The sequence below is a fragment of the Hippocampus bargibanti genome, linkage group LG13, assembly GCF_051943395.1.
Source record: "Hippocampus bargibanti isolate YZ-2025 linkage group LG13, ASM5194339v1, whole genome shotgun sequence".
Lineage (NCBI taxonomy): Eukaryota > Metazoa > Chordata > Actinopteri > Syngnathiformes > Syngnathidae > Hippocampus > Hippocampus bargibanti.
Window position 1 is genome coordinate 17,512,302 of NC_142746.1, and position 13,617 is coordinate 17,525,918.

General features: G+C 39.9%; 2 protein-coding genes across 2 annotated transcripts in view; one reads left to right on the forward strand and one right to left on the reverse strand.

Moving 5' to 3' along the window:
- The window catches only part of cdh23 (cadherin related 23), a 156,661-nt gene extending 152,098 nt beyond the window's left edge, over positions 1-4,563 (forward strand). The window contains exons 66-69 of the mRNA XM_089011482.1: positions 381-510; positions 1,979-2,098; positions 2,340-2,450; positions 3,556-4,563. Coding sequence (XP_088867608.1) covers positions 381-510; positions 1,979-2,098; positions 2,340-2,450; positions 3,556-3,891 — 697 coding nt within the window. The 3' untranslated portion in view covers positions 3,892-4,563. The remainder of the gene's footprint in view (positions 1-380; positions 511-1,978; positions 2,099-2,339; positions 2,451-3,555) is intronic.
- A 2,081-nt stretch (positions 4,564-6,644) lies between these two features.
- Positions 6,645-13,494, reverse strand: eif3l (eukaryotic translation initiation factor 3 subunit L). Its single transcript, XM_089011479.1, has 15 exons — positions 13,357-13,494; positions 13,038-13,074; positions 12,717-12,927; positions 12,556-12,635; positions 11,922-11,983; positions 11,771-11,840; positions 11,626-11,699; positions 11,351-11,522; positions 10,945-11,099; positions 10,644-10,814; positions 9,549-9,682; positions 8,654-8,827; positions 8,396-8,585; positions 6,919-6,999; positions 6,645-6,838 (listed from the first exon to the last, which is right to left on the reverse strand). Exons 1-15 carry the CDS (start codon positions 13,378-13,380, stop codon positions 6,767-6,769), a joined length of 1,707 nt encoding a protein of 568 aa, XP_088867605.1. The 5' UTR covers positions 13,381-13,494; the 3' UTR covers positions 6,645-6,766.
- Between the last annotated feature and the right edge of the window lie 123 nt (positions 13,495-13,617).

Here is a 13,617-nt window from a genome sequence, read left to right on the forward strand (position 1 = left end):
TCTTTTGTTTTGTCTGATTATGTTCTATGACTGGCTCTGATTGCCCCCATTCGCTCTGGTATCACCTCATCAGGATGACTAAGCCTACGTGGTAACGATCTATTGTAAGCTCAAAAAAGATTAATTAATTAAACTTATTGGACATAGTTTTCAGGTGGCCAATTCCTGCATCAAAAAATATTTTTCCATTTTTTTTTAAGAGGAGCTAGTCAGCAGAATAATCTATTCCTGTATCCAAAGTAGTCAATATCTTCAAATCATCAAATGAAGCATATTTTGTCTAATTATAATGCATCACATGACATGGCAATACTAAATAGATTCCAATTAATTAATACTCCATTTTTTTTTTAAACTGTAACTTTACAATCTCTCTGCAGAGCGAATCCCGTGTGGCTGGATCCATTCTGTCACAACCTGGAGCTTGCTGCTCAGGCGGACCACGAGGACGACCTACCTGAGAACCTGAGTGAGATCACGGACCTGTGGAACTGCCCCGCACGTACTCATGTTCGTTCCAGCATGATTTCAAATTTTTCACATTTCTTTGAGTTTTTTTTTTTTTTTTTTTTTTGGTGCCGATAAAGCGCTGACCATGGACTCTGGCAATGGTTTTCCCTTCCACAAGGGGGCATCATTTCTTTTCGGTTTACGAACGTTAAATGTATGAAAATTTTACCTTGGCAAACAAACCTTTTTCTGGATACACACGGAGCTGCCTCAATGAGTGATGCCCGTTTTTCTAACAACAAAATGGCAGCCGACTGTTTTTGTTCTCTATTCCCCGCCCCCAGTCTTCGGTTAAAGCCACGTGATTGGTCAAGAACGCAGCAGTGAGGGGAGGTGGTTTAAACATTAAAGAGACAGGCAGACGACAGTGAGAGAGTTTCAACTTTGATAGTTCAAAGGCAGAGTGTAGACTGCAAGGTTAAAATATCCCATCAATCAGGCTCCACAAACAACTCCCACAAACCAGCTAAACGGAACACAATTGATGAGGAATTAGATAAAATTATCACAGAGAAAGCAACTGCAAGGGATCATTCCTCAAGATGGTGAAAGAAGGCGGCTACGTTCCTCATCAAGTGTTTATTGCTGAGGAAACCGGCCACTCCAGTCCATCAAGCCATAAACGACCATCACAAAGGTCAATAAAACAACTACAGTAAAGTCTCGTTATATCGATATTCAAGGGAGTCCGAAAAAATATCGATATAACCGGGACTATCGATATATCCGACCCTGTTTGCATGTAAATTTCTCCGTGCGTGCATAGAAATAGTATCGATATAACCGGGGACTATCGATATATCCGGTATCGATATAACGAGACTTTACTGTATATTATAAAGTACAGTTTATTTCTTTAATTATAATACCGTAGCACATTGATTATACATAAAATAAGGTATATTTGGTGTAGTTTTAAGGTTTAGAAAATTAGAAAGTAGAACATTATGTTTTATGGGGACCTGGGAACAGATTATTCTCATTTTAATGGTTTCCTATGGGAAATTAAGTTTTGGGATACACACTTTTCGCTTTACACACTCTGTCTGGGAACCAATTAAGTTCGTAAGCCAAGGTATCACTGTATTGTATTTTGGACAGCCGTCCTCATTTGAAGCTCATATAACTCAGGACCCATCTAATTTAGGAATTAACTCCTTTTTTCTGATAAAAGAAGAAGAAGTTTTTTTTAACACTGCATTGAATATTTATGTAGTCCTAAAATCAATAGTCTGTGGCTCCTGGAATTTGAGTGACAATGACAAAAACCCTGGCACTGGAGTGGACAATTTTTTTTGCACATCTGGCAGTAAATGCTGATCTTTAATTTTTGGGAAAACCACCAAATAGAAATCAAATGAACATAGCTCATCAATTCTGTTCGAAGTAATTCTTATTTTGTATTGTAAAAAAAAATTTGGACACGCTAAGTTGCCCCTCGGTTTATTTTTGCTGTCATTTTGGACAGGGTACATTTGGTCGAGAGCCGCAAGCGAAGCCTGATGATGATCGTTACTTGAGAGCAGCCATTCAGGAATACGACAATATTGCTAAACTGGGACAGATCATGAGGGAAGGACCAATCAAGGTGAGACATAGATTGTCGGACAACACACCTAAATTTTCTGTCCAAATTCAAACGCCGCTTGATTTTGTGTCATGTGCATCCTGTGTGATTCCCTCAAGGGGAAATTACAGTATAATCGTCTCCAGTAAGAAAACAGAAAATCACTCAGCAGCTGATTCATCACTGCTCTGGATATTTCATATTCAACATCTCTCGAGATGCATATGCTCCAAGAGTTTGAAACTAACTGCCATCCCGTCAGGGTTCCCTGCTCAAAGTGGTCCTGGACGACTACCTGAGACTGAAAAAACTATTTGCAGCCAGACTGGTCACTGTTTCCACCAGCCAGGGAGAAAATTCATCTGTCACTGAGGTGGGCTTGGTTGACTGCTGTGTGCTCCCTTGCTGCCTTGCCACAACGCTGCTTCCTTTGGCTTTCCATCTGATCTGGCTTTTTCTTCGTAACTTGGTGACTTGAGAGACATTGGAAATATGATGTGGAGCGCCATTCTTGTTTGGCCGTTCTTTGTTTGGGTTTTTCTTGCAGGGGATGTAGGGTGCCGATAAAGTAAAATGTGTCATTTATTTAAGGTGCATCTTATACAGTATTGCTGTCCGTCTTATAGTGCAGAAAATAAGGTAATTCCAAATCAACCAAAATTCACTGCTTGAAAGGGCTGTAGTCTAGTTTTATTGATTTATTTATTTATTTATTTATTTGGGAGGGGTTTCCCCATTTCTTGGTTTAACTCCCTGGAACTTTCTACTATCTTTGTGACTGCTTTATTTCCTGAATATGATAGCTGTCCATGTTAAGCGCTTTGTTACAGCTTCAGATGTCGTTACGCTATAAAAATCAATATGTATTGTATTGTATTTTCCTACGTATTTCATCAGAAACTGGTCAATTTTTATTCACTATACTGTATTTCCAAGGATATATTTGGCCAATAAACGTGGCCTAAACGCTGGACTGCAGGTCATCATTTACTCACAGGGCACGTAAAATTCAGAGTACTGTATTTTAATTGAACATCCAGGTAACATCCGACTTACGACCGAGTTCCGTTCCGACCAAACGGTCATAAGTCAAAATGGTCGTAAGTTGAAATCCATTCAAAATGTTGAATAGAGACTTGGAGGCTAAATGACTCACAAACTCCCCCTCTTAAAATGTTAAAAATAGGGTCTGGAGGTCGTAAGTATGGTTGGTCGTAAGTTGAACCGGTCGTAAGTTGGATGTTACCTTTATTATGAATGAAAAATATTTCAGAGATCTACGCCACATGTGTAATTGATTCAATAACTCTGAACCATTTAAAATCAAATCTGTCCGTTCGACACTCAATTTTGTTCCTCTTTCATCTTTATTTTGATATCTCCCCTAAAAGTTTTCTTTCTTCAACTTGAGCTTGTATTTGTTTGTAAGAAACATTCTCATTCATTGTGCCGCCGTCTTTTATGCTTCTGTCCATTAGCTGGTCCAGAGTGACTTGGACGATGACGAGGAAGAGCGTATGAGCACGGTTGGCCGCGGCACTCTGCGCTTCAAACACAAACTTCCCATGGAACTAAAAGGTCCAGAAGGTGTACACGTGGTCCACGGCAGCACAGGTACCTTGATCACCTCTGACCTCAACAGCCTGCCAGAGGATGACCAGCGAGCTCTGGCGCGTTCTCTTGAGGCTCTAAACGCAGACGGCGGGCTTTACTCAGAGCGCAACGCCCGCACCGAATCGGCTAAATCGACGCCGATGCACCGTCACAAGGACGGCGAACTAGCAGATAGCCCCTTGGAGATCACTGAGTTATGACTAGCCGAGGCCTCGCTGGTCTGAGCGCAACCATAACTCAAACGTGTGCGTGCGCTTGTATCTCCGTACCACCGTCCTGACTTGGCCGTGAGGAGATGGGAACGACCCACAAAGGCGCAAAGCGTGCCAGTCCAGAGCTCACGTGGGTCAAAACTCACAACGTGATTGGTTAATGTGGATGGCGACTCTTCTTCAAGATGTTTTGTTTATCGGAAAAGGAAAATGGTCAGCAGGGCACAGCAAGAACATAACTTAAAGGTGTCATCAAGTTTCACCCAAAGGAACATTCTAGCAGGAAGGACTACTACCGTGAAAAAAGAAGCAAGTGCTACATGCTACCTTACGGAGCCCACAAGGGGACATCGAAGAAAATAAAATTCCGTCACATTTTCTGAGATCTCGCATTCTTTGCGAGGGAATGCAAACTATTGCGAGGGAATGCAGTTTTGCGAGGGAATGCAACAGATTGCATTCCCTCGCAAAACTTTGCATTCCCTCGCAAAATTTTCCGGGATCTCGCATTCTTTGCGAGGGAATGCAAACTATTGCGAGGGAATGCAGTTTTGCGAGGGAATGCAAAACTTTGCGAGATGTTGCAATACATTGCATTCCCTCGCAAAACTTTGCATTCCCTCACAAAATTTTACGAGATCTCGCATTCTTTGCGAGGGAATGCAGTTTTACTTTGCATTCCCTCGCAAAATTTTCCGAGATCTCGCATTCTTTGCGAGGGAATGCAAAACTTTGCGAGATCTTGCAATACATTGCATTCCCTCGCAAAATTTTCCGGGATCTCGCATTCTTTGCGAGGGAATGCAAAACTTTGCGAGATCTCGCAATACATTGCATTCCCTCGCAAAACTTTGCATTCCCTCGCAAAATTTTCCGAGATCTCGCATTCTTTGCGATGGAATGCAAACTATTGCGAGGGAATGCAGTTTTGCGAGGTAATGCACATTTTTGCATTGGAATGCAATGTATTGCGAGATCTCGCAAAGTTTTGCGAGGGAATGCAAAACTTTGCGAGATTTTGCAGTTTTTTTTTCCTTCGATGTCCACTTGGGGTCTCAGTACTAACTTGTCTTACCGAAGGCATACTTGGACTGCATCCAGTCACACAAATGCACATGTCCATAAGTTCAGACCAGCGACTGGCCTTCAATGGGTGACTGAATATTATAAGTCCTCCTCATAGTTCATTTACAATTGTGAAACCAGTGTCTCTTTCTGTGAAAATGAAAAATGAAGAGCTTTATTTTCAGTATTGATGGGTAATTCATGATGCAGTGTGACCGGAATGCCTCAAATAATCTTTTGATGCTTGAAAATGTTCAATTTTCAATATGCACTGTGGAAATTGTTGGCTCACATCTTAACTCATTCACCGCCATTCACAAATGTATTTGAGAATTGAAAATATGACAGAGCGCCATTCCCGAATTCATTCTGGTTTAGTTTTTTTATTGCTTAGGCGCTGATAAAGCGCTGGCCAGACCTCTGGCAATGTTTTTTTTCCATTCCACAAGGGGCAGTATTTCCCTTTTTTTCCATGTTAGCGCTTTGTTCCAGCTTCAGCTGTTGTTAAAGCGCTACATAAACCAAAATGTATATATTGCATTGTATTTTGGACAGCCATCCCCATTTCAAGCTCAGATAACTCCAGACCAATCAAATTTAGGAATTAACTTATTTTTTTGTGATGAAAGAAGAGTCTTAAGATTTCTTACGCTGCATTGAATATTTATGTAGTCCTAAAACTCAATTTTCTGTGGGTCCTGCAATTCGAGTGACAATGATAAAAACCATGGCAATGGAGTGGACACATTTTTGCACATGTCTGGCAGTGAATGAGTTAAGGTATGTTTGGAGTTTGTGGTTTACATACAGAGCCATAACCAATCACAAAATCACCTCAACGGATTATTCAAGATGGTTGATTTTAGGGAGAAAAACCACAAGGAAACTTCAGTCCTCAAAGAAAATGTAACAATTTGAATGAAAAGATATACATATTAGATGTTGTGTTTTGATATGAAGATGGCAGCTTGCCCATAAAGACTTTACACTGCCACCTGAGGGAAGTTAAAAGTCATACTCAAATCGAGCAACCTTGACTTTATTTATTTTTTTATTTCAAGCTAAGTATTGGAATTATATTTTTTAAACATCAATGCCTGCAACAGGTATGTTTATTCGGATGTTTGTGGGCATATGTGTAAATCGTCCAAGTGTTTTTCTTTTCGATGATGCTGTTGATGAGTAATGAATGGTGTGTTTTAAATGTTCATTTTTATTTGTATTTTGTATGTTTATATTTTTGTTGTCGTTATTGTCATGACCCCCGAAATCTGAATGTGTGTATCTATCTATCTCTAGATCTATCTATATCTAGATCTATCTATCTATCTCTAGATCTATCTTTATCTAGATCTCTCTATCTATCTTTATCTAGATCTATCTATCTATCCCTATAGATATACCTATCTATCTATCTTGATCTAGATCTATCTTTATCTAGAGCTATCTATCTATCTATAATATATATATACACACATTCTTAGAATAACTTGAAAGAGGTTTGGTGTTGATAAAAATGTTGGTCAATTAAATCATGTGCATCAACCTGAACAGACGGCTTTTTTAAGATAGCAGTACACATACTTGTAAATGAAGTACTGTAATGCAAAATCGGTCAGCTGTGCGACAGGCTTGAAAACATTGTCATCTAGTGGTCAGAGACAACAAATACAAAATGAGTTTGTCAATCCACTAATTTATTGTTTCCAAATTACACAGAAAAGTCACCAGGAGGAGATTTTTGACAGCAACGTGTAAAGATTCAACGCTGCGGTCTTTTAACTGTCCAGGTTTGGATTCATCGGCTTGTTGCGCTTCCAGATGTTGTTGATGTGCTGCTTGTTGATGTCTTCTTCAGTGTTCGATTCAACTGTGGAAAGAGAGAGAGGAGTGAATTGAAAGTCATTCAATGACAGAAATTGGGAAAAAAAAGTTGCCATTAATACTCACCTCCTCAAATTTGTGAATCTGTCGAATGAAAAAGTCTCCGTAGCGACGAGCCACTTTTGTGTCTGCTATGTGGATCATGTCCTGTGGATATGCAAGGAGAACTGACTGTTTAATTGAATTGCAAATATCTACTATCTAAGTGAACATAGTGCTTGAAGGACAACCGATGTCTCCGGACAAGTTGTGTCCATAATTTGTAAAATGGCTTCAAATGACTTCTACTGAGCGTATTTTACAAAGATTCCACCGCATATAGCTATATTTTACGACTCGCGCTGAATATTCAGGAAGTCTTGTTTTTGAGTTGGTGACGAGTCCGTACATGATGTCACTAAAGGAATGCCCCTGACTGAAAAAAGGACACATTGTAGCAGTCCTTCCATCACGTCAATGTATTTTGCTGGACTTGTTTGGTCTGGGGACCTTGTGTTGCACCAAAAAGCCGCCAGAAGAAGGCGACCAAGCCCCATGAAAGGAATTTATCAGCCTGTGGAAACGGGCAGATTAATTCCCCACAGGAGCTTGGTCGCCATTTTCTGCCTCTTTTTTTGATGATACATTTCCCCCCAATGTTGCCTCAAAATGGCACGGAATAAATCCTTTAATCGATTGCAAACATGTATGCTTTCCTCTTCAGAAGTATTTGAAACATATTCATAACTGGATGTGTAACAAGAAAGCATATTCTCCGAATCTGAAGCCATTATTTTTATTCTATAGCAATGCAAGCTGTCTTGGCGTGACGTCACGAACTGGGGGCGGGACTTTCTGAAAATGCCCAATTCGCAGCTCAATTTTTTTGCAGATTTTGAATCATTTTTATTGGCGTTTTGCATTTGAATACAAATATCATACTGCATGTTTTGGGTATTTTAGATGCTATAAAACGTTTTTCTTATGTCAGTTAGGGAACAAAAAAGTCATGTCGGTTGTCCTTTAAGAAATTTATCAAATCCAACAATTTTTTTTTTCAAAAGAACAATGCAAGAGCTCAACTTTTTTTTATCATTAGAAGAAGAAATGAGGATTTTCAACCCAAATTCCCCCTTTTCAGACCCAAATCCGGTTCATTGGACAAAACGGTAAGAAATTAAGCGTTCGTAATATTCAAACACTGAAATAATTGATGTATATTTTCTGTTCAGGAATACAAGGTATGTAACTAGGATGTCCGAAATCTGAAATTACCATAACAACGTTAGTATTTTTCAGATTAAACTCACATTTTTGTCATAGTTTGTGACTTATAACCAGGTGCATGTAAAGTATTGAAATCTGAGCTTGTTTCTAGTTGCACTGACTCTCTTTAGAGGTTGGCAAATACTATAGATAATTTAACGCCAGTGCCACCATAAATGTATACTTATACTACAATCATTTTGACTTGGTCGTTTTCTAAGTAGTTTCCATGCTGAACAAATTCAAAATAACAACCCACGTTCTTTTATTAGGAGCATTCCGTATTTTAGGACTGTACCTTATCAATGTAAAAGTCAACCTCAGAAGCTGACTGGAATTCTCCATCCAGAGCTGAGATGCCGCTGGTCCACACCAAGTTCTTCATCTTGTGCTTGAAGACGAGCAGCTGAATCCGGAAGTCCTGCTCAGTCGTGTCCAGAAATCCAGCCAGTTTAGCCACCGGCATTGTGGTGTACAACTTCAAGAAACTGTAAGCAAGTAATGGTCATTCAGATAAGTTTTCTCCATCGCCGTAGAGTCAGTGAGTAGGCAGCACCTGCGGATGGTGGAGAGCTGAGTCTGCTGCTGCACCTCCTCCAAGAAGACGTTGAGCTGCTGCTCGAAGGGTTTCTTGTAGTAGTTGTCGTGGACGTTGTCATAATTGGGCACTACTGGAGACAAAAACTTGGGACAGGCGAAGCTGAACAGCTCCTCAAACACCTGAAGGTCTCTAAGGTGGAAAAAAAGGTAACGCTCTCTGATAAATAACATCTTTTTTTTAGAAACATTATTTTATTGACTTTTACATTCATAATTCCATTACTAATGCGATGGAGTGTTTGTTTTTGACAAAATGCACCAAGATATAAATCCCAGTTACAAAAATAACATTCTGGTAGATACAGTAAAGTCTCGGTTATATCGATAGTACTGCTTATTACGATACTATTTCTATGAACTCAAGGAGAAAATTATATGCCCGCAGGACTGGATATATCGATAGTCCTGTTATATCGATATTTTTTCAGACTCCAGAGAATATTGATATAACTGGACTTTACTGTATATCTGAACCATATTCCAAAGCACTGCCTGTGTTAATTCAGGGATCCCAGCCAAGGGAAATTAAAATAGAGGAAACTGAAACAGATCAGCCGGGGGTCAAAGACCCCCTTTTTGGGCTTAGCCCCCTGAAGCTGAAGACATTTTAAGATACTTTAGAAGTCATTCCCAATATATCAATTTTGTAAAAATGCAAGAAAACTTACCAATGGTTTCTGTCTATTAGATGCTTTAAAGGACAACCGACGCCTCCGGACAAGTTGTGTCCATAATTTGTAAAACCACTTCAAATGATTTCTACTGAGCGTATTTTACAAATGGGTCAATCATTTTTTAAGTAGACTGTTGTCTCCGAGCCTTATTAATAACCACTGAAAAAAAATCAATACCCTTTCTGCATACGCAGCATCTTGTCTCCGTACTTGTCCCTCAGCTGGGTGTGGATGCTCTCGTCGATGCGCATCGGGTACATCGTGAGCGCAATGGCAAGCAGACCATGCATCTGCTCGTTCTGTTTGTTTATCTGCAAGCACATACATTGATTTTAGCACGGCTGCGGGGAAAAAAAGCGACAATTTCTAGACGTGTTTGTTGACAGTATATTACCTCATATAACACCATGTTTAAAATAAACAAAATAAAATAAAAAACCCAATATATAAACTTCATAAATATCGGTCGACAAGCCTTGAGAAAGAAAAAGATAGATAACAAATGTTTTATATTGTTTATTTGAATGGCTATTTATTCATTTAGTTTGTGGATTCTAGCTATGCAAGTCGATTGCACTTCTTTCGCGCTGTACTAGAAACTATATACCGTATTTTCTGGTGTATAAGGCGAATAGGACTATAAGGCGCACCTTTAATGAATTAAAGTTTTCTAAATACAGGTAACATCCGACTTACGACCGGCTCGACTTACGATCACGACCCCCAGACCCTATTTTTATCATTTTAATTCTACGTCTGGCGCCGCAATGCGCTAGCAGGCCGGCAACACGTACGACAATTTTGGCCAGCCAGCCAGCATCTCACTCTCGCACAGCAATCGACCGTGTGATGGCACTAGAGGAGAGAATTTGCCAGTCATTTAGCCTACGAGTCTCTATTCAACATTTTGAATGTATTTCGACTTACAACCATTTTGACTTACGACTGTTTGGTCGGAACAGAACTCGGTCGTAAGTCGGACGTTACCTGTATAATGTATAAATAGTTAAGGTTTTCCACATATAAAGCACAATTATATGGCACTACTGTCGCCGCTGGGGTTATGCACTGCTTCTACTAAGGAAAATTGAGTCTGTGACTGCTGAAAGTTGTTGCGAGACCTGGTTTGGCTCAATATTACTTCACATATAATGCGCACCTGCGTATAAGATGCAGGGTCATCTTTTGAAGAAAATCAAGGCTTTTGGGTGCGCCTTATACACCGGAAAATACGGTATTTTGATTAATTGTTCGGCCTGAACTGAGACTTACCATCTCATATTTATATGTTGACCTCTGGAACATGTTTCTTGTCCTCTGGATGTAGAGCAAGATGTTTGCAAACACTCGAATGGCATCCTGGTAGCGCCTCATCATTAGATAAGCGAAGCCCACGTAGTAATAGGTGGTGATCTGACACTCGGGCACACGAGAGTACATGCTCTGAGGGGAGCGTGGGGAATAAAAATAAAACATATTATAGATTGCAAATGTTCCCGTTGTGGGAATCTTAAAGGCTTTCTGATTCTGATATTGATACAGAGTTGCTAGATAAGATCTCGCTAGGTTTTACCTTCTTGTTTAGCTCAATGTTCTCCAGCACTTTAATGGCCTGGTAGTAGTCGCCAAGGAGTGAGTGCAGTCTGAGCAGCCCCACCAAGCTGAAATAACCCAACATTTTGTAGAGGGAGTGGCGCCCATATTCACCCGCCACACTCTCTGGGTCCCCTGCAACATACAGTAAGAAATAAATTTGCAGTTTGACTTCCTGAAAGTGTTCTTGAGAGATTATTGAACCGCCGGTAGCTCATGATGAAGGTTATCAGTTTGTTAATTTTGTGCTAAATTAGCATCATACGCTAAGCAAGGAAAATGTTGCCTGTCGTGTATTCATGTGTAAATTTTGTGTGATTGCGCAAGTCGCCATCCTATTGTGATTGTTTAGTATAAATGTTTTTTTTTTTAAACGTATTCCATACCTCCGCTGGTGTAGACTTCAAGCTGACGGTTTATGTTACTTTTATCCACAAGGGAATGGAGCACGTTTAGAACGCTGTGGACGTTCCAGATCTTTGGGTTGTTTCTCAGGAATTCAATCTCATCTTCTGGTTTCTTGGCTGTCTTACAGCGGTATTGACTGAATGACTGAAACTGAAAAGAAGGATGCGTGAAAGGTTATTATGTTGCCTGTAATCTGTTTCATATTCCTCTGGTTGCATAGTATTTTTTCCTCATGAAAAAAAATACATCATACCTGGTAGATAAATTCATCAATTATGTCCCAAAGCCATTGGTTTGGTAGTTCCAAGGGGGCGGGGCCATCAGCATCTTTTTGAAATAAACATGAAAGATCAACAAACGCTTCCTGTGATAACTAAAGGATAGCAAAACTAACTTACTCAAAATGTAGTTGAAGAGATTGCAGTAATTGTAGTACGACTCAAACCTCTGGTCCAAAGTGGGGCCACCCTAAATAGTATAAGAAATGTAGGTTGACCGACACTGAATAGGTTCCTAGAAAAGAAATGTTAGCACGTTTTGGTGACTTACGCTAACTTTGGCGTAGATGTGTCTGTAGTACAGTTCCTTATAGAGAATGAGGAAAACGGCATCTGTCGAAGGTAAAATGTGACAGGTTAAAGTCGGAGTTATGCTACATTCTAAAGTGCTGGGAAATCAGAATAGTGTAACTAAGACACGACCAGCTTTCTAGTCCAATGTACATGTAAACAAAAAAAAAAACAGACTTCTAACCTGCAAACGTTTTAACTGGAGAAAAATAATCTATTACATTGCATCACTTAATTTTGTTAATCATGGTATAGGTGTGTTTTTAATGAAACGGTTTCATGTACATTTTTTAACAGGTGTGAATGGCTCAAACGCATAATCACGCATGTGCTCAAGCTAAATTGAGACATACATTTTGGACCAAAGCAACTTATACAGTAATAATGAATTATCAATCCATTTATTTGCGATGGTGACACTCCTCATTTGGGTTGCAGGTGAGCTCAAGCAAATATGCATATTTAGAAACAGGAAACAGGACTTAAAAAAAAACCTGGTAAATTTCCCAATTTTGACTCCCAGGTTAATTGTAACGGAGCATCATTCTCAAGGCAGTGTCAAAAATGACATGCATATATACATCTGATGTATGTCTCCATAAAGACCAACTCACCATTTCCGACAAGTGATGAAATGGATTCAGCCTCCGGCCAAGGAGACGTCTTGAAGAAGCGGTCAGTGAGCTTGTTCCAACTTGAAAACAAACAAGTGCATGAATAGGTAAGCTATTTAGCAAGCATAACTGGGGGGTGGCGTGAGGAAGATGATTGACACCTGTTTTCATAGACGTCTTGGATCTCATAGATCTTCTGTTCAATACTCTCACTAGACACACGGTTGGACTGCAGCTCGTACACCTTCTGGTCGATCAAGTCCGAGATGGTTTTGTGGAAATATTGAAGGAAATTCTTGATCACCTCTGGGATAACGTGGTATGTTTGCTGTTCATACTGTCGCTCAAAAGCCATGTCTGCTTTTGGGTCACCTGAAAACAGATACCAGAGAGATAATTTAGGATTTCAACGCATTTGGCTGCTATAGCACACAGACAAGGATTTGGGCGCCAGTAAAGTAATGATGATAATGTTGACAAACCAGTGTGCAGGTCATATTCGTTTGAGTAGCCGTCGTACTGAAAAATAGAAAGAAACATGACCAAAATTCATTAGATGCTTAAAACTCAATACACCATGCACGAACACCAAACGAGCTCCTACCAATACTCGTTCTAACATTCCAGAAAATATAACAATAATCACGTTACTGCGTTATTGTGTGCAACACAAGCCCCAAAGAGGCATGTGAATATCTTGTCTACCATAGAAGCAACGAGCTAACCGGCTATAGCTTCAAAATATCAGACCGCCTGGTAAAAAGACAAAACGTTCAGCAAAACAAAAATAGATGTACTAACATCTTCTTCGTCGTGGTATGACATGATTCCAGAGGTTATCCAATGGATTGTTGTCTTGAATGAATCAAATTTTGCAGACTATGACTCGCTAAAGCATGCAGTTGCTGCTTGGAGAGCGACAGGGAGCAGAAAGGAAATGTGGACGTAATGGATGAAATATCGCGAGATTAGAAAATCGTTTTCGTGGTTTGGTGCACCATGGGAAATGAATGCTTCTTTAAGACAGTGTAGTTCATTTTCACGCGTACATCATGCTGTTAG

Excerpts from the sequence above, each read along its gene's own strand:
- eif3l (XM_089011479.1), bottom strand. The coding sequence starts at position 13,380 with ATGTCATACCACGACGAAGAAGAT. Across the intron at positions 13,075-13,356 it reads CATACCACGACGAAGAAGAT|TACGACGGCTACTCAAACGA; the intron begins GTTAGTACATCT and ends TCTATTTTTCAG. Across the intron at positions 8,586-8,653 it reads CAGCTCTCCACCATCCGCAG|TTTCTTGAAGTTGTACACCA; the intron begins GTGCTGCCTACT and ends ACTTGCTTACAG.